The sequence below is a fragment of the Acinonyx jubatus genome, chromosome E1, assembly GCF_027475565.1.
Source record: "Acinonyx jubatus isolate Ajub_Pintada_27869175 chromosome E1, VMU_Ajub_asm_v1.0, whole genome shotgun sequence".
Lineage (NCBI taxonomy): Eukaryota > Metazoa > Chordata > Mammalia > Carnivora > Felidae > Acinonyx > Acinonyx jubatus.
Window position 1 is genome coordinate 40,693,783 of NC_069397.1, and position 22,713 is coordinate 40,716,495.

Consider the following 22,713-nt stretch of genomic DNA (forward strand, 5'->3'; position numbering starts at 1 on the left):
AATCCTATTGCTGTAACAAGATTAGTCCTGGGTTGATGATAATTATGGAAAATTCCTGATGGGTCCTTAGGAGTTCATTGTATATTAATCTTTATTCATTTGTATATGTTTAAATTTTCCCTTAATAGTTTTTTTTTTAATTATGGTACTATAGTTTGGTTAAAACATTAGTTAACTATGGTCAATCTGTATTGGGGGATTTGGGGACAATACAGAATTATAGACAAAATGATGATAGCTTTGAATTGTTTACTATAGTTATATGTCCATGACTCTCCACTTTTATGCATGAAATGTTCCATAAAAGAAAAAAAAAAGTAAAATACAAAAACAAACAAACAAAAAACACCACATGAACTTGGATGAAAGGTGTTGACTGCTACCCCTGTGTAGTTTCTTGGCTAGTGTCTTGGCCTCTGAATTGTTAAAACTGATCTTAACAAAGAACCTGGGTTGCTCAATTTAGGAAAAGGCTGTTTTTCTAAGAAAAATGTAGAATGTTGCTTTCAAGCTATGAGAATGTAAATTCCCTGAGGGTAGAGACCTGTGGGTGTTCATCTTCATTGGTATCCTGCCACTAGTGGATATTCAGTAGTATCTATTGAATTAACTAATCATATAAAGTTCCATAAAATTCAAGAGAATTTTACAGCTGTTAGAGGATTTCTGCGATGTGGCCAAAATTTATACTGTTTCAGCAAACGTGTAACAGTGAGATTTGTTTTAAGCTACCCACCAGGTTGTAAATAGTGTAAGAGCAGAGACATTGTGTTCTCATTCACTTCGGTGTCTTCCTAGCCTAACCCATATTAGGCCTTCACAAGTATTTGCTGAATGAATGCTTATGCAGTTTTATAGAACCCTTTCCACTGTTTTCTCTCTCACCCATCCTCTCAACTCTAGCCCCACAGCATGGAACCACAGGTTACTCTAAATGTGACTTTCAAAAATGAAACTCAAAGCTTTCTGGTTTCTGATCCAGAAAATACAACTTGGGCTGATGTTGAAGCTATGGTGAGTGTTACTTTGTTTCTCCATCTTTTAAGCCTAATTTTTCCAAAGATGGCAATTTTTAGCAATGTTGTTTCATAGCTGTCATATTTACCTTTTCTAGGACTTTTGGAAAATTACTTTTGACAGGGGTTCAATATTCATGTAGGCAATGTTCTCCCCACCCCCAAGAGAATAAACAAATTCCTTAATTTGCAGCTAGACTTGGAAAACCTGTTAATTTTAGAAACAGTCTAAGGAATGAATTGGTGTGGCTTCCACCCTAACCAGGCCCCAGGGAAATGTTCTCCTGCCTGAGAGCAGATATGTTACTGTGGTTTGTGAACCAGCAAGGATTTAACCTAAGTTTTGCAAGAGCTAATTGTTGTTATTGCTAGCTCAGAGGTCAAGTATCTAAAAGTTTAGCAAAGGGGCCCCAGGCTGGCTCAGTCAGCAGAATGTGTGACTCTGGATCTTGAGGTTGTGTTTTCAGGTGCCTAGTAGGGTGTAGAGATTGCTTAAAATTTTTTAAAGATCTTAAAAAAAAAGTTGAGCATGGGGCACCTGGGTGGCTCAGTCTGTTGAGCGTCCAACTTCGGCTCAGGTCGTGATCTCAGGGTTCGTGGGTTCGAGCCCCATGTCAGGCTCTGTGCTGACAGCTTGGAGCCTGGAACCTGTTTCAGATTCTGTGTCTCCCTCTCTCCCTGCCCCTCCCTTGCTTGTGCTCTATCTCTCAAAAATAAATAAAATATTAAAAAAAAAAGTTGAGCCGAAAAAACTCCCACAGGTGCTTAGCAGTTCATCTGTTCTTTTGTTGTTGTCGATGCCCTCCCTTCTCTTGGTTTGCCCTTTGTACTCTTCTGGTTTTTGTTTGCTTTGCAGTAGTGAATGTTTTACTTCCTGTGTAACTGTTTATCCAGCAAAACCCTTTGGTAAAAACCTGCTTTTATTTGGTTATGTGCTATGAAAACTAAAAAGAAAAAGAAATGGTGGAAAGATTTCAAAAGATGATCTGAACTAGTCCTCTGTCTTCCAGCAAATATTTCTTTTTTCTGGCCTAAACAGATGGTTATCCAGAAAGTTGGGGTGTTTGTCAAATGATCTGAAAATCAAACACAGTTATTTTTCTTTTTCTAGTAGTTAAATGAGTTGACAGCTTGCCTTTTTTCCTTACTGTAAATTTTAAATTATAAAAGTATAATATACATGCCTATTATAAGAAATAAAACAATCCAAACACATACTAAGAAAAAGTTAATATCCCTCTATTCATTTGTCTTCCATCCACTGTTCCCACCTCTTTGTTAACCATTGTTAACAGCCTTGGATATAGTTACCCACATTTTCCATGTTCATACAGATATCATCTTAGGAACATACTGTAAACATAATTCTGCAGCTTGCCTTTTTTCCCAGCAGGATGTTATAGATAGTTCTCAATGAATAGATAAGGATCCAGGGTCATCCTTTTTAAATCTATAGATTGTCCACAGTATTTTGGTGTTGTCATACCATAATTTAACCATTTCTAATTGAAAGATTGTTTCTAGTTTTTTTTTTAATTGATATATAGTTGCCATATAACATTATATTAGTTCCAGGTATATAGCATAATGACTCTAAATTTGTATATATTGCAAAATGATCACAATAAGTCTAGCTAACATCTGTCACCACGTGTAGTTAAAAATTTTTTCTTGGGGCTCCTGGGTGGCTCATTCGGCTAAGTGTCCGACTTCAGCTCAGGCCATGATCTCGCGGTTTGTGAGTTCGAGCCCCGCGTCAGGGTCTGTGCTGACAGCTCAGAGCCTGGAGCCTCCTTCGGATTCTGTGTCTCCCTCTCTCTCTGCCCCTCCCCAGCTCATGCTCTGTCTCTTTCTGTCTGTCAAAAATAAATAAACATTAAAAAAAAATTTATAAAAAAAAATTTCTTATGATGAGAACTTCCTTAGCAACGTTCAAATATACAGCACATTATTAACAACTATATTCAGTATGCTGTACATTACATTCCCAAGACTTATTTATTTTATAACTGATAGTTTGTACCTTTTCACCACCTTCACCCATTTCACTCACCTCCCACCCCCTGCCTCTGGCAACCACCAGTGTGCTATCTGTATCTGTGAGTTCATTGTTGTTATTTCACTTACACAGTACCCTCAAGGTCAAAAGGGGTTTTTTGTTATTGTTGTTTTTCTTTTCACCATTATAAAATAAACTACAGGAGAGATCTCTTTGTGTATAAAACTTAAGCACTGTTTTGTAGGATAAAGTTTTCCAAAGAAAGATTAATGGGTCACAAGGCATGTGATTTTAATTTTTGATAGATACTGCCAGGTGCTTTGCAGAACAATTGTAGCCAGTGCAGAAATATATGACAGTGCCCTGAATTTTTGACAACACTGGATGTTATGGCTTTAAAATTTTTTTCACCATTCTATTGAGATGACATCTCATTGCTTTAATTTGCATTGTTGTGACTAGCATTAAGGTTAAACATCTTTTCCTATACTTGTTAGTCACATTTGATCTCTCTTGAAAGAAATCTCCATACGTTTTTGCCTACGTTTACGTGGATTGTTTATCATAATGATTAGCAGTTTTGCAGATGATTTTTGTGTATTGCTGATAATAACCCTTGGTTATGAGTTGCAAATATTTCCCGTCTATTCTTTGTCTTTTGACATGGTTTTCTTTTATGCCGTTTAAATGTTTAATTTTTTAAAGTTTTCTTTTAATTTATTTTGGGAGAGAGCATAAGTGCACATGCGTGTGCCAACTGGGGAGGGACAGAGTGTCCTCAAAGAGAGAGAGAGAATCCCAGGCAGGCTCCGCACTGTCAGCATGGAGCCCAGTGCAGGGCTTGAACCCACGAACCATGAGATCACAACCTGAGCTGAAGTCAAGGGTCAGACGCTTAACTGGCTGAGCTACCCAGGCGCCCCTAAATGTTTAATTTTTATGTAGTGAAATATGCTCACCCTTTCTTTTAGGACTTCTGGGTTTCTGTTACAATCTGCCTTTTTGATATGATGTATATACATTTCATTTGCAGGTAAAAGTTTCGTTTGATCTGAACACTATTCAGATAAAATACCTGGATGAGGAAAATGAAGAGGTAAAGTATACGATGGTACCCATGGCCAGGTATCCAGAATAGGGATCTTATTTCTCAAGAATGATGGGGGATTGAAAAGTTCCGACTAATGTTTTCTCATTTGTGTAGTGGTTTAAATGTACTTGATAACTGCATGTTCTTAGCTGACTGTGGAATCTGAGATGGAGTTGAGAAATAAGGACTAAACATTGAAGAAGGAAATTTGGGAGATAACTTTTAAAACTATATAGTCCTATAGTTCAAATATATCATAACTTGCCATTTAGCTTATAATAATAAAAATAATGACAAACCTTTATTGAGTGACTGCAATGTGTCAGACTAACAACAGTACTATGTATTGGGTATTACATTATTATCTCTTTTTTACCCATGAGGAAACTAAAGCCCAGAGAAACTAAGTGACTTGCCCACAGGCACAAAATCTTGGAAATAGTAGAGTAGGGGTTCCTTCCATATACTCTGACTCCAGAGCCCAAGCTCTTAACCTCTATGTTATGCTGCCTCTTAATGTACCTGAAATAAAGGAGGATACAGGAGTTAAGCAATAAAAGTCCTTAATTATTATTCACAGTTAGTTCATGATACTGGAAAAGCTGAATCCCTAACCTGAGATTGTTCATCTTATCTGTGAGGCTGGTCCTAGTAACAGAAATGTTACAATGACAGGAGGTTTATAATTCCCTGTTGCTTTTGTTCTTTTACAGGTATCCATCAATAGTCAAGGTGAGTTCCTAAGAGAACCTGCTTAACTTTACTTAAAAGCCTTAATCTGGGGGTGCCTGGGTAGCTCAGTCAGTTGTGGAACCAACTCTTGATTTTGGCTCAGGTCTAGATCTCAGAGTTGTGGGATCAAACCCCTGACTGGGATTCTCTCTCTCCCTCTCCCTGACCCACACATGCATGCACATTCTCTTTCTCTCTCTCAAAAAAGAAATGTTCAAGCCTTAATCTGTTGATGGGTGTATGCATTTCCATTTACACTAAGATCTTGCTGCACTATTTATTTTAGACTCGAATTTAACATACAGTAAATTGACATCACACTCACTTGTCCATGGGCATTAGTTACATAGCAGATTTTTATTTTGTAGCAGTTTTTTGTATATACATTAGTGCCTTTGATTGGACCCTAAGGACAGCTTTAATGGAAGGTTCTCTTATGTTTAAGATGTTAATCTTTTGAAAACATACCTCCCAGTTCAACACATACAACTCCATTCTCCCGATGTTGCCTTTGTCCCTGACTTGGTATATATGTTAATGTCACCTTAAAACAAGTGGTATCCTGGAGTGTATTTCTAAGATGGTTTGGTTGTTCAGAGCTTGGAGTTCATTTTCCCATAGGAACAATGTTGCGTTTAAAGGCTAGGTCCCGGGGCGCCTGGGTGGCTCAGTCAGTTAGGCGGAGGACTTCGGCTCAGGTCATGATCTCTCGGTCCGTGAGTTAGAGCCCCGCGTCGGGCTCTGTGCTGACAGCTCAGGGCCTGGAGCCTGTTTCAGATTCTCTGTCTCCCTCTCTCTGACCCTCTCCTGTTCATGCTCTGTCTCTCCCTGTCTCAAAAATAAATAAAAAACGTTAAAAAAAAAAATTACAAAAAAAAAAATAATAAAGGCTAGGTCCCTAGGCTAGCCCCCAAAAGCTTATTTTAACCAGCTGTAATGATAGAACAGGCATATATCATTTTATTGCATTTCGCTTTATTGTGCTTTGAAGATACTGCATCTTTTTTTTTTTTTTTTCTAACAAACTGAAGATTTGTGGCAACCCTGAGTCACTTTTTCCAACAGCATTTGGTCACTTTGTGTCTGTGTCACATTTTGGTAATTCTCGCAGTATTTGAAACGTTTTCATTATTATTATATATAACGTGACAATCTGTGATCAGTGTTTATGATTTGGCTAAAATCTTAGATGATGGTTAGCATTTTTTAGCAATAAAGTATTTTTTAATTAAGATGTACCTTTTTTTTTAGATATAATGCTATTACACACTTAATAGATTGCAGATAGTGGAAACATAACTTTTATATGCACTGGGAAACCAAAAACTTGATTTGACTTGCAATTTCCTGGTATTCACTTTATTGCAGGAGTCTGGAACCAAACCTGCAATACATTTGAGGTCTGCCTGGGTTAACACTATCCATGAAGTCCCTTGTATCCCTAGTGGGAGGCAGCTGGGTTGAGGTTTTACAGCTGGAAGTCTCCAGTAGCAGAGAGAGGGAGAGAGATTTAAGAGGCAGAACTAATCTACATGTGGCTTCTATTTGCAATGGGACAGGAAGGGAGTTTGTCAGCAAAAAGGCAGTAGCTGTTCATGTATAAGGATTGTAAGCAAAAAATTCTTAAAAGAAAGGATTGGCTGTACTTAAATAGAATCTTTTGGGGTGGTGAAGAAATAACACAGTATATTTATTCTTTGTCTTTTTAGGAGAATATGAAGAAGCACTTAAGGTAATGGTTATTTCATCTTATTTGCAAATAATATTTGTTAACTAAAACTTGAACCTGAACGCCATTAGCCATGAGGGGAAACTAACAAAACACAACAAAAACAGATGTTCAGGGAGATTATGATTAGTAGGGCATATCACTCAGCAAAAGGCAGCTCCTGATATAAAGATATTTCTTCCTCTCATTGTTGATCTTGGTGTCACCATGTAGGATTTAAAAATACAAGGAACTGTGTAGAATTATGCTTTCTGGTTCACATTTTTCATCTCCTTCCTTCACCTTTTGTTTTTGTTTTTGTTTTTTTAAGTAGGCTTCATGCCCAGCTTGGGGCTTGAACTCATGACCATGAGATCGAGTCAAATGCTCTACTGACTGAGCCAGCCAGGTGCCCCACCTTGTTTCCTATAGAATGTTATATATAAAGTGGGAGCATTTAAGGCATAAACTATCCAGTTAACGATCTCTTGCTTGTCAATAATGAAATAGAGCATTCCTCAAAGTCACATCTTTAAGGTGTGCCCAGCTGTCCTTTCATTACCACGTTTGTAATTAAGATTTTTCTTTAAAGTTTGACTATCCTTTGGACGTCTGGGTGGCTCAGTTGGTTAAGCGTCCCAAATTTGGCTCAGGTCATGATCTCGCAATCTGTGAGTTCAAGCCCCACATCGGGCTCTGTGCTGACAGCTCAGAGCCTGGAGGGTGCTTCAGGTTCTGTATCTCCCCCTCTCTCTCTCTGCTCCTCCCCTGCTCGCTCGCTCGCTCACTCTCAAAAATAAACATTAAAAAAAAATTAAAAGTTTACTATCCTTTATGAACTTATAGTCCACAACAAAACTCTTTGTATAATCACTTTTGGTCTAGGGAGGAAAGGGCAAGATTTTTTAAATTGGGAGCTGGATTTACCCTTTCTGTTGCCTGGTTAAAATTGCCATTGTGGGTGCAACCTGATTCAACAGTTCAGCCAGCCTTCTTGGTTTTTACTCAGAAATCCTTATTTACCAGCCAGTATCTTGGTTTTGGACATTCAGGCCCTTCCCTGGTTTCTCTTAGTTGAGCTGCTCATCTCTTAGTTATTTCATGCTTCATCATTTCCTTCTTCCCTAGTTTTCACGTGCTCTTCCTATTTCATCTTTGCTTTTAAGCTGTTGTAACATGCTTTTCCCCACATTCTTTCACCCTTGTCCCACTGGCTTTTCTCTTTCCCTATTCTCAGAAGCTACAGTAGTTTCACTAAAAAAAAAAAGGATTCTACAGGCTTCAAAACTTTTCTCTTTCCCACGATCACTGTTTACCTATGCAGTCAGAAATCTCAGACCTCAGGAGTCTAGATGTTGTATAAGCCTGCCCTGTCTCAGGAAGCAAGAGTTTTTATACGTTTTTGCATGGTACTATATGATAGTTAAGATCCCATGTTTATATTTTGACACATTTCATTATACTAACTTTTTGAACAGTTTTGTCCACAGACTTTGCCATACGTTTTATTAAATGTCTCTTGGTTTATGGTCTAGAAGAAAGGCTGGCAGACCAGCCAGTGGGCCAGCCATATGTTTTTATAAATAAAGTTTTATTGGAACCCAGCCATGCCTATTACGTATTGTCTGTGGCTGCTTTTGTGCAGACTTGAGCAGAAACTGTACGGCCTGCAAGCCTCAAATATTTATTATGTGGCCTTTTAAGATTTGCTGATTCCTGATCTTAAAATAATACCTGTCAAACTTTTTGGCCATAGAATGCTATTTTTATATGGAAGCTTGGGGCACCTGAGTGGCTCAGTCTGTTAAGCATCTGACTCTGGATTTTGGCTCAGGAGATGATCTCATGGTTCGTGAGTTTGAGCCCTGTGAGTTCGGGCTCTGTGCTGGCAGTGAGGAGCCTACTTGTGATTCCCACCCCCCCTGCCTCTCCCCTGCCCACTCTCTCAAAATAAATCAGCTTTTAAAAAGTAAAATAAATGGAAGCTTAAGATTGTTGTATAAAAATAGGTAAAAGAACAGTTCATCAGGGGTGCCTGAGTGGCTCATTTGGTTGAGTGTCCAATTCTTGGTTTTGGCTTGGGTCATGGTCTCATGCTTTGTGGGATTGAGCCCCGCGTCAGGCTCTATGCTAACAGTGCAGAACCAGCTTGGGATTCCCTCTCTCTGTGTCCTTCCCCTGTTTGTGTGCATGCACATGCTCGCTCACTCTCTCTCTCTCTTAAATAAAACATTAAAAAAAAAAAGAAAAAGAAAAGTAGTTCTTCTTGTCACTGGGTGACAAGTGGGGAGAGCTACAAACTCATAGACTTAGCCCCTGATCTCTTCATGCACACTGGAGTACCTTCATAGGACCTCAAATGCTCCTTGAAGTAGTTTTCAAAATAGCATTTTTAGGAAGATGCTCTTCAAAAAGAGGTGACCACTCAAGTATGCTTTCCACAGTACTATTCTTAATGGAAAAGTAAGTGCTTAATTATAGCATTTGGCTTTAAGTTTCTTGGGTTCTGGTAGTCTGTTATTGACTTTTTTGAAAATTTGAGATTAAAATCCATAAGTGGAATCCTACATAAAAACCAATTACATAGAAAAGTTGTAACCCATTAATGAGAACATTTCACCTCACAAAGTGCTACATTAAATGTACTTTTGTGTTTTAGATAATAAAACCATTCCTAGGTAACATTTTGGTTAAAGAAACAGCAGGCTGACTAATAACATAGTATATGCCATTTGATTTAAGAAAATAAAGGTAAATGCTAATATTTTCAGCATAATTCACCCTACCTCTTCTGATTAGATGTCTTTGGAATTTCATTTGGGAAAGGAGAATCACACGTTAACGTGTTTATTCCTAACATATGCTCTCAGATGGCGGTTAAGCAGGGAAACCTACTGCAGATGCAAGTCCATGAAAGCTCCCGGCTTGTCGAGGAAGCCCCACTCCCAGCCGTAGCAGAAAAACGACCAGTTGTGAGGGCAGGGAAGAAGCCACTGGCCCATTATTCTTCACTGGTGAGAGTCTTAGGATCAGACATGAAGACCCCAGAGGAGCCTACAGCACAGGTATGAAGGGAATGGACCCATCTCTACGGTTTTTCTAGCCTGAGTGTCTTGTCCATAGTCCAATATTTGAGTTGTCCATCAACAATTTGGGAGTTGTGACAATCTCTGCCTGACTTTTTGAAACTGGTAACTGGTTACTTCTGGAGAAGGGGCAATAGGATGATATACTTTGTTTTCCTTTTATACTCCTTCATACTTTTTTTTTAACCATTTATATTATTTGACAAAAGAAACCTCAGAGTACTACATTTCAGGAAAATTGTTATTTTTTTTTAAGTAGGTTCCATGCCCAATGTGTGGCTTAAACTCATGACCCCAAGATCAAGAGTCCCATGGTCTACCGACTGAGTCAGCCAGGCACCCCAGGAAAATTATTTTAAACAGGGGCACCTGGCTGGGTCAGTCAGTAGACCATGTGGCTCTTGATGTCAGGGTTGTGAGTTCAAGCCCCATTCCATGTTGGGTATAGAGATTACTTTAAAAAATAAGAATCTTTTTTAAAAAACAAAAAACAGTCTCCAAGATCTTGGGTTGTGTTTCCTTGCAGCGGCTCCCACTTGCTCCCCATAACACAGACCAGCCTCAAGACAAGCCCCCAGACTGGTTCACGAGCTACCTGGAGACAGTGAGTGTTCTCTCTGGGTTGGGTTTTAGCAGCAGTGTTGGCACAGGTGGAGTAGGGGAGAAATAGCAAACCGAACCCAAATGGCTGCTGCCTCTGGTGCAGGCGAATGAAGAGTGATAATGGTTCTGGTCAGGAAAGCTCCTCACTTCTACCGTGATTGACTGGGAAAAGAGGGAGCCTACTTCTAAGGATGTAAGGGAAAGGAACTAGTCTCTGTGCTTGAGAAGGAAGAGGTTAGAAACTTACTCGGCAAAACAATTTCTTGGTGTCTTCTTTGAACCTGGTTAGCTGTGGAAGAGAATAGACCTTCTTTTGCTACATTTCTATTTGTTCGGTAGCTACTAGGTGTTTTATTATGTTCTTATGCTATATCAGAGACAGTGAGGTGTGTGGTATAACTAAGGTTTTCCCCTCTTCTGCTCTGTATTCTAGTTCAGAGAACAGGTGGTCAAAGAAACAGTTGAGAAACTGGAACAGAAATTACATGAGAAGCTTGTCCTCCAGAACCCATCATTGGGTTCCTGTCCCTCAGAGGTCTCCATGCCTATTTCAGAGGAAACGCTGTTTCTGCCGGAAAACCAGTTCAACTGGCATATTGCTTGCAGCAGCTGCCAAAGGAGGATCTTTGGTGTGCGCTACCAGTGCAGGTAAACAGTAACTTGGCTATTAGAAGACCTTTGAGCAGGCCTTTCTGGCATCCTGGATAGGTAAAAGCAAATTAGCACGTACTCTGTCTCTGAGCATCATGCATAGATAGCAGCTCTGGATTGGAAATAAGCTATTCTCCACCCACAAGAAATATAATAACTGTTTGAAGGGTAACTATTCACATTGTTGTGTTCAGATGTACATTGAACTAACAAAACCAAAAACGATAAAAAAAAAAAAAAAAATGACAGAGCCAGACAAACTTACATTCCCCAAAGCAAAATTATATCACCACGGATTATCTCCCTGTTGTTCCAGGTGCTTTCATATCTTGCTTCCTCTCATGGATTGTCTTTTGAAATGCATACATGTTAAGTCTCTTAATTCTCATTTTGTTAGTAAGGAAACTTGAGACATGGCATGGCCAGGTGACATGTTCAGGTTACTGCCTAGCTGGTAATATAGTCAGTATAGAAGTCTAGTCTCCTATCTCACCACCTCTGGTACTTCCCACTTGCCATGCTTTTCCCCACAGCCTATGCCCGTCCTACAATATCTGTGAAGATTGTGAATCAGGGCCATATGCCCATGACTCTAACCACATCCTGCTGAAGCTACGGAGACCTGTTGTGGGTTCTTCTGAAGCATTCTCTCACCCAAGGTTCTCTGCCCCTCGTCTTCCTGCTGCTCTGGAACAAGCCAGGTAAAACCATAAGGAAAGGAGGCTTGTTCTTTGATGGGAGTCTTGGTTCTGGTGATGGGACGTGAATCACAAAAATGCACAGTCTCCTTAGTTCCTATTCATTTCCAGTTGATGTGTGATGATGAGGACGATTACCCAAAGCTAATGAGACAGAAATGAAAACTATAGAAAGAAGTTAAACTAGAGGCTGGCACTGATGGAGGCTACAAATGGCTCAGAATAGCTTCAGGATTTGTGAGGATTTGACACTTTTCATTTGTTACCTCACAGGCTCCAGAAACAGGTTGACAAGAACTTTCTTAAAGCAGAAAAGCAAAGGTTGCGAGCCGAGAAGAAACAGCGAAAGGCAGAGGTCAAGGAACTCAAAAAGCAGCTTAAGCTCCACAGGAAGATTCACCTGTGGAGTTCCATCCACGGACTCCAGAGCCCCAGGTCCCCTTTGGGCCGACCCGAGAGCCTGCTGCAGTCAAACACCCTGATGTAAGCCCAGGGCCTGGGTGGGCACCAAGGTGGAGATCCAGCCTTCCAAAACCAGAACTTCAGCCAGGTTTTCTCTTATTTTTTGGCAGCCACTAATAACACCCAAACTCTTAAAGCTTCCCATTCTTTAATCCTAGCATTCTTTTTTTTTCTTTTTTAAGTTTTATTTATTTTGAGATAGAGGGTGCAAGTTGGGGAAGGGCAGAGAGAGAAGGAGAGAGAATCCCAAGCAGGCTCCACACTGTCAGCACAGAGTCGGATACATGGCTTGAACACACCAACTGTGAGACCATGACCTGAGGCGAAGTCACACACTTAACCTACTGAGCCACCCAGGCGCCCCTGATCCTAGTATTCTTACAGGGTGGTTTGGTAGTCATTGTTGACACTTGCTTTTTGCGTTCTTCAGAAGGACAGCAACCAACAAGGTTCCAAACTGGCTGGTGTGACTTCTCTTCACTGGAGGCAGTTGGGATTTAAAGGACCTGACTCTCTAGTTCTTTTATTTATGGACCTTTATCCTCACCATAGTTTTTCAGCTCAGGAGTCACATCTGTCTTGTTTTTCAAATATTTTTAGAGGCACCTGGGTGGCTCAGTTGGTTGGGCATCCAACTCTTGACTTCCACTCAGGTTGTGATCTCACTGTTTTGGAATCAAGCCCCAAGTCAGGCTCTGCGCTGACAGCACTGAGCTTGCTCGGGATTCTCTCTCTCCCTGTCTCTCTTCCCCTTCTCCGCTCACGCACACATGTGCGTGCTCACTCCCTCTCTCAAATAAATAAACTTTTTAAAAAATTACAGTTTTTTAAAAGATTTTTTTCAAGTAACATCTGTACCCAGCGTAAGGCTCAAACTCACAATCCCAAGATCAAGGGTCGCATGCTCTTCCAACTGAGCCAGCCAGGTGCCCGTAAAGATCTTATTTTTAAGTAGTCTGTGTACCCAGTGTGGGGCTCGAACCTACAACCCTGGGATCAAGAGTGTCCCACATTCCACTAACTGAGCCAGCTGGGCGCCCCCTATTATTTTTAAGGCAAACGAAGAGTCACTGTCAGCCTCTTGAATCACAGTGCTAGATATTCAGAAGCCATCATACCCAACACAAGTGACTGAATTTCTGTTCTGAAAATTTCTGTTCTGTTCTGTTCTGAATTTCTGTTCAGGCTCCCTTTGCAGCCCTGTGCCCCAGTTATGCCAACCCTCAGTGCAGCATTTGTGGATGAGAATTTGCCTGATGGGACTCACCTTCAGCCAGGAACCAAGTTTATCAAACACTGGAGGATGAAAAATACAGGAAACGTCAAGTGGAATGGAGACACAAAGGTATTTTTTTTTTCCCACCCAGAGTGTGAAGATGTGATTAGAAGTGACAGTGCTCAGTTTACAAGCTTGCTTTCTCTTGTCACTGTTCTTTTCAGCTCAAGTTCATGTGGGGAAACCTAACTTTGGCTTCTACAGAAAAGAAAGATGTTCTGGTTCCCTGCCTAAAGGCCGGCCATGTGGGTGTTGTGTCCGTGGAGTTCATCGCCCCAGCCTTGGAGGGAACGTACACTTCCCATTGGCGTCTTTCTCACAAAGGCCAGCAGTTTGGGCCTCGGGTCTGGTGCAGTATCATAGTGGATCCTTTCCCCTCCACAGAGAGCCCTGAGAACATTGAAAAGGGCATGATTAACTCAAGCAAAGCTGATGAGCTCACTTGCCAGCAAGAGGTGAATACTGGAAGGGTAAACTAAAGCTAAAACAGCCCACACACAGCTAGTTGTGCCTCCAGACATCTGGAAAACCTAGCTCCTCCCCCTCCCCCCAGCACATTAGTAAGCTTTTATTAGGCCTAGTCCTCAGGGGCTTTCTTTGCATGTCCTTAGGATCTTGGTGCAGTCATCCCTCAGTGCTTTTGTATCTCTTTGTAATGATGTTTGGCCAGCCTCTTTGCTGCAGGAGGGAAGGTAGGGCTGGCTGGCCTGTTGAACTGCTGGACTGATGGCTTTGCTCCTTAACCCTTACCTCTCCTGGATATCCACGTGTGTGTTCCGTAAATACTAATGAAGTCTTGCCTTTTTTTTTTAGTTGGTGCAGTTTTTTTAAGCAACTTCCATTTATTAGTGTGTTACTAGTTTTTAGAGCATTTTACTGCTTAGATTTAGTTAACCAAGTTAATTTCCTGCTTTTGACTGTCGTCAACTATGGTTAACCTGACTTGTCGTTAAAGGAAGTTAGGTGAAGGGGATTATTATTTTTACAACTTTTCTGTAAGTCTAAAATTATATCAGAACAAGTTTTTGTTTGTTTGTTTGTTTGTTTGTTTTCAATGTTTATTTTATTTTTGGGACAGAGAGAGACAGAGCATGAACGGGGGAGGGGCAGACAGAGAGGGAGACACAGAATCGGAAACAGGCTCCAGGCTCCGAGCCATCAGCCCAGAGCCCGACGCGGGGCTCGAACTCACGGACCGCGAGATCGTGACTTGGCTGAAGTCGGGCGCTTAACCGACTGCGCCACCCAGGCGCCCCTGGAACAAGTTTTAAAACATGTAGAGGTGCAGCAGTGTTTTGGTTTTTAGGGAGGCAGCTGCCACCTTACATTCTGAATTCAGTTGAGGGCCTGACATCTGTCCCAATGGTTTTGTCTGTGTAGGAAGCTTTTCTTCTGGCTAAAGAAGACATTCAGCTTGATGGAGTAACTGAGCAGTCACAAGGGACAGGAACCTGCATCCCACAGAAGACAAAAAATGTTGCCAGTGAGAGGGAGCTTTACATCCCCTCCGTGGATCTACTGACTGCCCAGGTGGGAGACTGAACACTTTGGGGGGCAAAGGACAAGGCAGTGGAGAAAGAGGCCTTACCCCCTTGAGGAGAAGGTGATATAGCCACAGGCAGTGCCCAGCAAGTTAGCCAGATGGCCACTTCGATCCATTCAGATGCAGAGTGGGAAGGAGGTCACCTGTGGAAGGAGGCCTCTGAACTAAATGTTCCCTCTCTGAGTTGGTAACTCGCGTGCTTCCCCACAGCTTCCCTTCAGTTGTCTCTTCACTTCTGCTTCTCTAGTTCATTTTCACCCCCACTGCATTTTCTCTCTCTCCTGCCACTTGGTTATTTGAACACCTAGTTTCCATTTCGCTCTCCTTGATTTCACTCGACTGAGGTGAGGCATGAATTTGAACAGAATCCAGGAAGGTGTGATGCTCAGTGGCCTACACATCCCAGCAGGACAAAACATGACTCCAGCCTCCATGGCAAGTAACCTAACATTGCCCTTTTTTCTTCCAGGACCTGCTGTCCTTTGAACTGTTGGATATAAACATTGTCCAAGAGTTGGAAAGAGTGCCCCACAATACTCCCGTGGGTAAGAATGTCATTCAACCCATATTGTTTATTTTATTAACGGACACAAAAGTGCTATACCCTAGACTCTGATAGGTAGTATCTTATTCTGAGAAAATAGATGACAAGGATTTCTCCCACCGTGTAACAGTAAAATTGCACCCATGCATCACGTCCCTTCTTTTTTTCTGTTGTCTGTCAGAGTCAACAATACATGGTGGTGTAAGACTTCCCCACAATAAAGGGACCCTTGGGGCGCTTGGCTTCCCAGTTGGTGGAGCATGAGGCTCTTGGTCTTGAGGTTGTGAGTTTGAGGCCCACACTGGGTGTAGAGATCACTTAAAAATGAAATCTTTAAGAAGTGGGGTGGGGGAGCCCTCTTCTCCATTTTTCTGTAAACATTATGTCCTTTTTTCCCTTTACATTCCTGGTTCTGTGTCTTGGCCGTGGTTTTTAAGGCCAGATGACTGATCTTTCCTGCATTCGTTGATCTGAGATACTTCCACACCTGATGGTCTGGAGAATTTTCTTTACAACAGGCCTTGAAGCATACTTAGGTTTGTTTTAGCCCTGCAGGAGGCAAGAAGCCTGTGAGCCGCTGCTTCTGAACCCTGTTTACGACGTGATGCTTTTTCTTGGTTGATGATTCTTCTGTCTTCATTCTGCAGATATGACTCCCTGCATGTCTCCTCTGCCGCATGACAATCCTTTAATAGAGAAGCCAGGCTTGGGGCAGATACAGGAAGAGAGCGAAGGGGCAGGATTTAAAGCACTTCCTGGTAGGGACTTCAATATTTGTAAAGTTTTTGCATTGTCCCCTTCCATATTATACCATTTTCATACATACTTCTCCTAACCTTCATATGGCACAGATAGTCAAGGCTATTCCTTGGCATGGTATCAGCATGGGAACATGAATGGAAGAAGCTCCTCCACACCAAGTGCAGACAAGCTTTGTGTCTTTCAGATCCCACAGCATCAGTTAGGAGGAAGGCTGAGAACATTTCCTCAGTGGAGGAAGCAGAAGATGACCTGAGTGGGACCCAGTTCGTGTGTGAGACTGTAATCCGATCCCTTACCTTGGATGCTGCCCCGGATCACAAACCACCTTGCAGACAGAAATCCCCACACAGTGAGTGTCCCTGGGTTCCTCCACCTAGCAGGGGGTGCTTGAATTGTGGCTGCCTGACCAGAGTAGAAAGAAGTGCTCTTCTTCACTGAGAGTGGAGGTTAGGTGATCTTTGTTAGACTTCAGGTCATGGTTGTTTCTTTAGACTCCACGCACTCTACCTGACCATTTTAATTGTAGCCTCAAGAGCAAAGCAACCACCATAACACATTTTCACACTTTCTCGGGGGCAGAATTACAGCTGTATGATTCAGAGGAACAACAGCGACTTGTGCTGCCTGGATTCTGCTGTGAGGAGTCTTCCTGTAAGTTGACAGAGCTCTTCAGCAGAGACCTCCATTGGCAGCTGAGTTTTGTCATTTCTCCCAGGACACAGTCCAGGAAATAGCGTGCAGAAGCTGGGGTACCAAACTAAGTTTCGCGAGGTTATATTCTGTCGTAATCCACTTTCTTTACAACAGATACTTCTAGATCAGATACGTAGAGCCCATACTATTTCAAGAACTATCCAAAAATTCAAATTCTAGTGCATCAAAATAATGTGGGAAAATCTCTTGTTTGTTATAATGAAATTTAACCTATACCTTTAAATATTTTTTGTCTCACTTTTGTTTAAAATACACACAGGCGCGCGAGTGCGCATGCACACATATGCACACACACACACACACGGAGGTGGGCGGGGGATGTGGTAAGTAGGTGATGGGTATTGAGGGCACATGTTGTGTTGAGCATTGGGTGTTATATGTAAGTGATGATTCACTAAATTCTACTCCTGAAGCCAATATTACACTGTAAGCTAACTAATAAAAGTAAAATAAAAGCTGAAACTAAATAAATGGAAATAAAACATGTAACACACTTATTTCACCCACATACACTTATATATGAATGCATAACAAAACATCCTTTTGGACTTACACCAAAAGGTTCACAGTAGTTATCTCTGATAGGATTATAGGTGTCTTTTTTTCCCCTCGTCCACGTTTTGCCAATTTTCTACCATGACTACCCATTACTTTGCAAAGAAAAGGAGGAAAGTAGACATACAGTCCGGCAGCACTCACCACCTACCATTTGCTATTGTTCTAGCACTGTTAGCGAGTATATCAGTTTTGATATGTTTCTAAAATTCATGGTGCTTCTCGGAAGCTTTGGTGTTTCTACACACCTTGTTGTTATAAGCTTCAGTTCTTCCTGGCTTTGTACAGGCTTCAGACTTAGAATGTGGCCATAACTGAGGTTCTAGCAGCAGCCCTTCCCTCTGGTTCGTCCCCATCCTCTGGCTTTCATGACTGTAGCTCATGACCCACAAAAGACTTTATCAGGTAAGGACAGCACCAGAGGCTGCTTTTAGCTGTAGCTGAAAATTGATTGCTTTCATCCTTTAGTGAAATTTCCCTCCCCTGAAGAGGGACCACTTGGAGTTGAGCAGGAGGAGGTTGTCCATGTCGCTGAAGAAGCTGTTGTGGAGGAGGAAGCGGAAGAGGAGGAGGAGGAGGAAGAGGATGATGAGCTCAAAGATGAAGTTCAGAGTCAGTCCTCTACTTCTTCGGAGGATTACATCATCATCCTGCCTGAGTGCTTTGACACCAGCCGCCCCCTGGGGGACTCCATGTACAGCTCTGCACTCTCACAGCCAGGCCTAGAGCGCGGGGCTGAAGGTGAACCTGGGGTTGAGGCTGGGGAGAGAGTTGCTGGAGGGGAGAACCAGCCGCAGGGACAGAGCATCAACGACATCCTCATGACCTCACAGACTCTGGACACCGTGCCCCTAACCCCAGAGGTGGTGGGGCCTCCACCACAGCTGCCCAGGTACCATCCACACCCCCCCTCAGCTGGGCTGTTCTTCACAGGCAGAGTAGAGAGGAAAGGACTCGATCTCAAAACCTATTTTTTTGTCAGCATGGGAAGAGACTATTTCCCATAAAAGTCTGAATTTAGATGAATAAAAGTTGTATTTCCCAGAATTTGTGGATTCTGGATTTAAAGAAACGCTTGTTTTAGTTAATCTTAATTATCGGAGTACAGTCTATGTTTTGGTCGTTGAGAGCCAGTTTTTAAACACAAACATCCCTGTATCTTCTTCGCTGTTCTGTTGACTCATGGGTAAAGGCACTCAAAACTTATTTTCATGTTAACCCAAACAAAGTAGTAGAAAGCTTAATCTGTTATGGAAAAAATATACTCCAAAATCAGAAAACAATTATTTTTAATTATTTACTGATCTGTGTCCTTGCTCTGTCATAGTAATGGAAGATGGTGGAGCCTTGACTAATTTAAACCACTCTCTCAGGGAGCTAGACATTTCCCCTTATCAGTACCAATTGATGTAGGGGGGAGTGACCTGACTGAAGCTGGTCTTTCTAGCTTGACTATGGCTAAAGAGGAAAACCAGAAGTAGAATGAGCCCTTTCTACCTGATCCCTAAATTCAGACATGAGATCTGGATCAGAAACGTGAAGCCTCTGTAGAGAATCGGTCACTTCTATGCCATATTTACTGTTTCCACCGTTCCTTTTCATAGGTTCCTTTTCATAGGTGCCTTTTCAACTGACTTTCAATATTGTGTCTTTCTGAAAGGAGCCCTTCTTGTGCACAGCATGATGGTTCCCCAGGAGTGGATTTACCAGTCACCATACCAGAAGCTTCTTCAGTCCCTGATCAGATCAGAGGAGGTAATGACCAGCCTAAGCTTTATATCCTTTTCTGTGCTCCTTTCTAATGAAACCAGGTATAAAGGGGCACTGTGTCTCCATGACTCTTGGCATTATTTGGAAACTTGCCCTTTCTTTCTTTCTGTGCCCCTCCCTCATACTATTTTCTATTCTCTAGTAAATATTCTTAACATTTATGAAGTGAGACCTTACAGAGGTGGGCAATGTGCTGCAGTGGGAAGAACACAGGCTGTGGAACTAGACCAGTCTAGATTCCAGGCCCAGCTCCACCTTTCCTCACTGTGTGACCTTGCAGCAGGTCAGCACGTTCATACCACCTGCGAGGCTGTTTTCTTGTCTCCAAAATAAGGAGAATAGCATCTTGAAGTTGCTAGTAGACCTTCAAAGTCAACATCCCACTCCACCTCAAAAAAACGAAACTTAAGGAACTGAAAAAGTAATAAATGGACGTGATAGGATTATAGAATTTTTCTGATTTAATAAACAATCACCTTGTATTACATTCTGGACAGTTCCCTATTATCACTTAAAACCACCTGCAAAATTTCCCAAATAGTTAAAAATTAATAAGTAAATAAATAAATAAATGCTGTGATCAGATTGCTGCCTGCCTCTCAAAAATAGCTTCACTATGAGTTAAGAAACACTAGGCACTTGTGGACGCTACATCTAACCAATAGCTCTTTTGCTTTTAGAGCCCAGAGGCTCATCAGGAATTGTAAACAGCAGACAGAAGAGCTATGACCACTCAAGGTAACTGGACCTTGTGCAGCCTCTTCTTCAGAAGCAGGTGGATATCCTAGTATTGCTTCTGCTTAAACAAGCCTCTCACAGCATGTGCCACCTCCAGAGAGCAGAGGAGAGCCGTCACTCCTTATTTCTCCTGAAGCTTGTGAGCAACATTGAACAGAGGGCTAAAGTTACATTACAGAGTGTTCACATTTCAGACCAGTACCCTCAAGTTCAACTCATCCTTAGTATCAGAGGAGAAAGCAGAAAAATCAAGCCCACTGTGCATCTTAGTAACAGTTTCTTAGACCTACCTGCCTCTCTGCTCCCAATCGGCTCAGAGCAATGGCAAGCTGGGCTCCTCCCTACAGTACCCAGAAAAGCACATTGCCTTTGGAGGTGTTTCCTCTGAGATGGTAATTGTGCAGACAGACTGCCAATACTCTTCTGTGCTCTTGACCATGTAATTTTCAGCTGGGACAGAAAGCTGGTATACTAACCAGAAGGGTGCATTTTCTGCACAGCCTTATCTTGCAGCAGTAGAACTAGGCTCTACTACATCAAACCAAGATTTTGTAGGTATAAAACTAATAGGAAAGTGATCACATCCTCTTTTTACACCTGACTTTTTTTCTCAAGGAAATCCATTTTCTTTCAAGGATTAGAGCCCAGATTATCTTGTAGGAAGATAATAGTTTGTGATTTTTTAGGGAGATCATTTGGTTTTCCTCTCCAGACACCACCACCATGGGAGCAGCATTGCTGGAGGATTGGTGAAGGGGGCTTTGTCTGTTGCTGCTTCTGCATACAAGGCCTTGTTTGCTGGGCCACCAGTCACTGCCCAGGTCAGTGTATGTTTTATTTTCCTGTAGCAAAGCCAAGTCCCCAGTGAAAATGATGCTGCCTGTCTGAGTTGGAGAGTAGTATAGCATTCTGCCACTTTCTAGTTATATGACTTTAGCCAAGTTACTTAAGGGATGAAAGGGAAAAGGTCTAGTGTTTGTTGAGGACCTATCATGTGTGGGGAGCTCTTCCAAGTACCAGCACTACAAGGTGAAAAAGACACCAGTCCCTGCCCAAAGACAGGAAAACAAGCAAGGTACACAGACTTCTGCAGTGCAGTGTAAGATCCTATGCCCATGTTCTCAGGTGGGACGTCTCAGCCTGCTGTGGGCCCTTGCATGGGGCCAGAGAAGACTTCCTGGTAGATGGTGCCTGAATTGAGTCCTTAAGGACAAAATAAGTATTTGCCAGGAAAGAAGAATAGAAAGAGCATTGCAGACAGAGCCTAGCCAGTAAGAAGACCTGTAAATGTGACTCTGAATTGTGAATTTGGTCTGGGAAGAGTAAGAAGAGACCAACTTATGTAGGTGGGGTGCTCTGTTAAGTGGTTTGGGTGTTACTTTAAGGCTAATGGGAGGAGCCAGTGAATGGGTTTTAGGGAAGTAATTAGCATCAGATTTGTACCTAGTGAGAGAACTCCAGTATTGTGTGGAGGTTGGGGGAGACCTAAAGAAATCGATTTGAGGGTCTTCTGGGTGGCTCAGTTGGTTAAATGTCCAACTTGATTTCAGCTCAGGTCATGATCTCATGGTCTGTAAGATTGATCCCCGTATAGGGCTGCAAGCTGACAGCACAGAACCTGCTTGGGATTCTCCACCACCCCCCCCCCCCAATTCCTCCCTTGCTCACGCTCTCTGTCAAAATAAATAAATAAACTTAAAAAAAAATCCATTTGAGATGGAAAAGGGGTAAAAGAAATGGCAGAACTTGGAGACCATGATTAAAAGGCTAGAAAGAAGTCAAAGGAATCCCATGTTTCTGGCTTCAGGCAATCAATAGGACCATTCATTAGGATGTGCAGGAATAAGGATATATTTGGGCAGGGGAAGAAGAAAATTAGGTACATTTTGGAAGGTGTGGAATTTGAGGTATGTCCAGGTAAAGTTACCCAGAGTGCAGTTGGGCCCGTGCATGTGGCTCACAGAGGAGAGATTTGGCCTGGAGGTAAAGTTATTCGTACAGGTTATAACAGAAGCCATGTGATTGGGTGAGAGTTTCCAGGAAAAAGGGGTGTAAAGCAGGAAGCAGCCTTTAAGGATCCTGGAAAGGAGGGCCCTGCAAAGAAGACAGAGAACTAGAAGGAAAATGAGAGTCTGTGCTGGGCCTCGGGGAAGGGAGCTTTAATGAGGACCTCGTGGCCAATGCTGCAGAGAACAGGGAGGGAGTGGAGAGGACTTGGAGAGTGCAAGTACACCTCATTTTCAAGTAGCTGGACCACAAAGGGGGAAAGAGCGAAAGCAAGGATGCATAAGGCAGAGGGAGAGGTTTCTACAGTTGGGTGAGCCAGTAGTAAAGGCGGTTAACAGTCAAGATGAAAGAGGATAAGAGGCACCTGGCTGGCTCAGTCAGTTGGATGTCTGGCTCTTGATTTCGGCTCAGGTCATGATTCCAGGGTCATGGGATCGAGCCCCACGTCGGGCTCCTTGCTGAGTGTGGAGCCTGCTTGGGATTTTCTCTTGCTCCCTCTTCTCCGTGCACACTTTTTCTCTAAAGACAAAATAATAATGAAAAGATGAAAGAGGATAATTCATAGAGATTTCAGAGATGGTGAGAGGTAATGAGATAGCAAGCAAAGTACCTGTGGAAGGATTAACCTGAAAGGAGGTTGGATAATTTATTTTGAAATAAAAGGGAAGGAAGGGAACAGTTGAGTTAGGTGTAGAGAGAAATGCCAGAGACTGTGCTCAACATGCTTATACACTCTCTTCTTAATCCTCTCAGCAACCC

The 22,713-nt window shown here is 42.2% G+C and overlaps 1 protein-coding gene across 4 annotated transcripts in view; it reads left to right on the forward strand.

The window, feature by feature from the left end:
• NBR1 (NBR1 autophagy cargo receptor) overlaps positions 1-22,713 on the forward strand; it is a 28,408-nt gene that overhangs the window by 3,270 nt on the left and 2,425 nt on the right. For all 4 annotated transcript variants that reach the window (XM_053212526.1, XM_053212528.1, XM_027048946.2 and 1 more), the window contains exons 2-20: positions 904-1,014; positions 4,049-4,111; positions 4,819-4,837; positions 6,547-6,569; positions 9,416-9,610; positions 10,158-10,235; positions 10,668-10,882; positions 11,419-11,586; positions 11,857-12,066; positions 13,231-13,390; positions 13,486-13,776; positions 14,702-14,851; positions 15,334-15,409; positions 16,056-16,166; positions 16,355-16,519; positions 17,908-18,331; positions 19,100-19,194; positions 19,890-19,947; positions 20,660-20,768. In XM_053212526.1, the coding sequence (XP_053068501.1) occupies positions 913-1,014; positions 4,049-4,111; positions 4,819-4,837; positions 6,547-6,569; positions 9,416-9,610; positions 10,158-10,235; positions 10,668-10,882; positions 11,419-11,586; positions 11,857-12,066; positions 13,231-13,390; positions 13,486-13,776; positions 14,702-14,851; positions 15,334-15,409; positions 16,056-16,166; positions 16,355-16,519; positions 17,908-18,331; positions 19,100-19,194; positions 19,890-19,947; positions 20,660-20,768 (2,712 nt within the window). In that variant the 5' untranslated portion in view covers positions 904-912. The remainder of the gene's footprint in view (positions 1-903; positions 1,015-4,048; positions 4,112-4,818; positions 4,838-6,546; positions 6,570-9,415; positions 9,611-10,157; positions 10,236-10,667; positions 10,883-11,418; positions 11,587-11,856; positions 12,067-13,230; positions 13,391-13,485; positions 13,777-14,701; positions 14,852-15,333; positions 15,410-16,055; positions 16,167-16,354; positions 16,520-17,907; positions 18,332-19,099; positions 19,195-19,889; positions 19,948-20,659; positions 20,769-22,713) is intronic.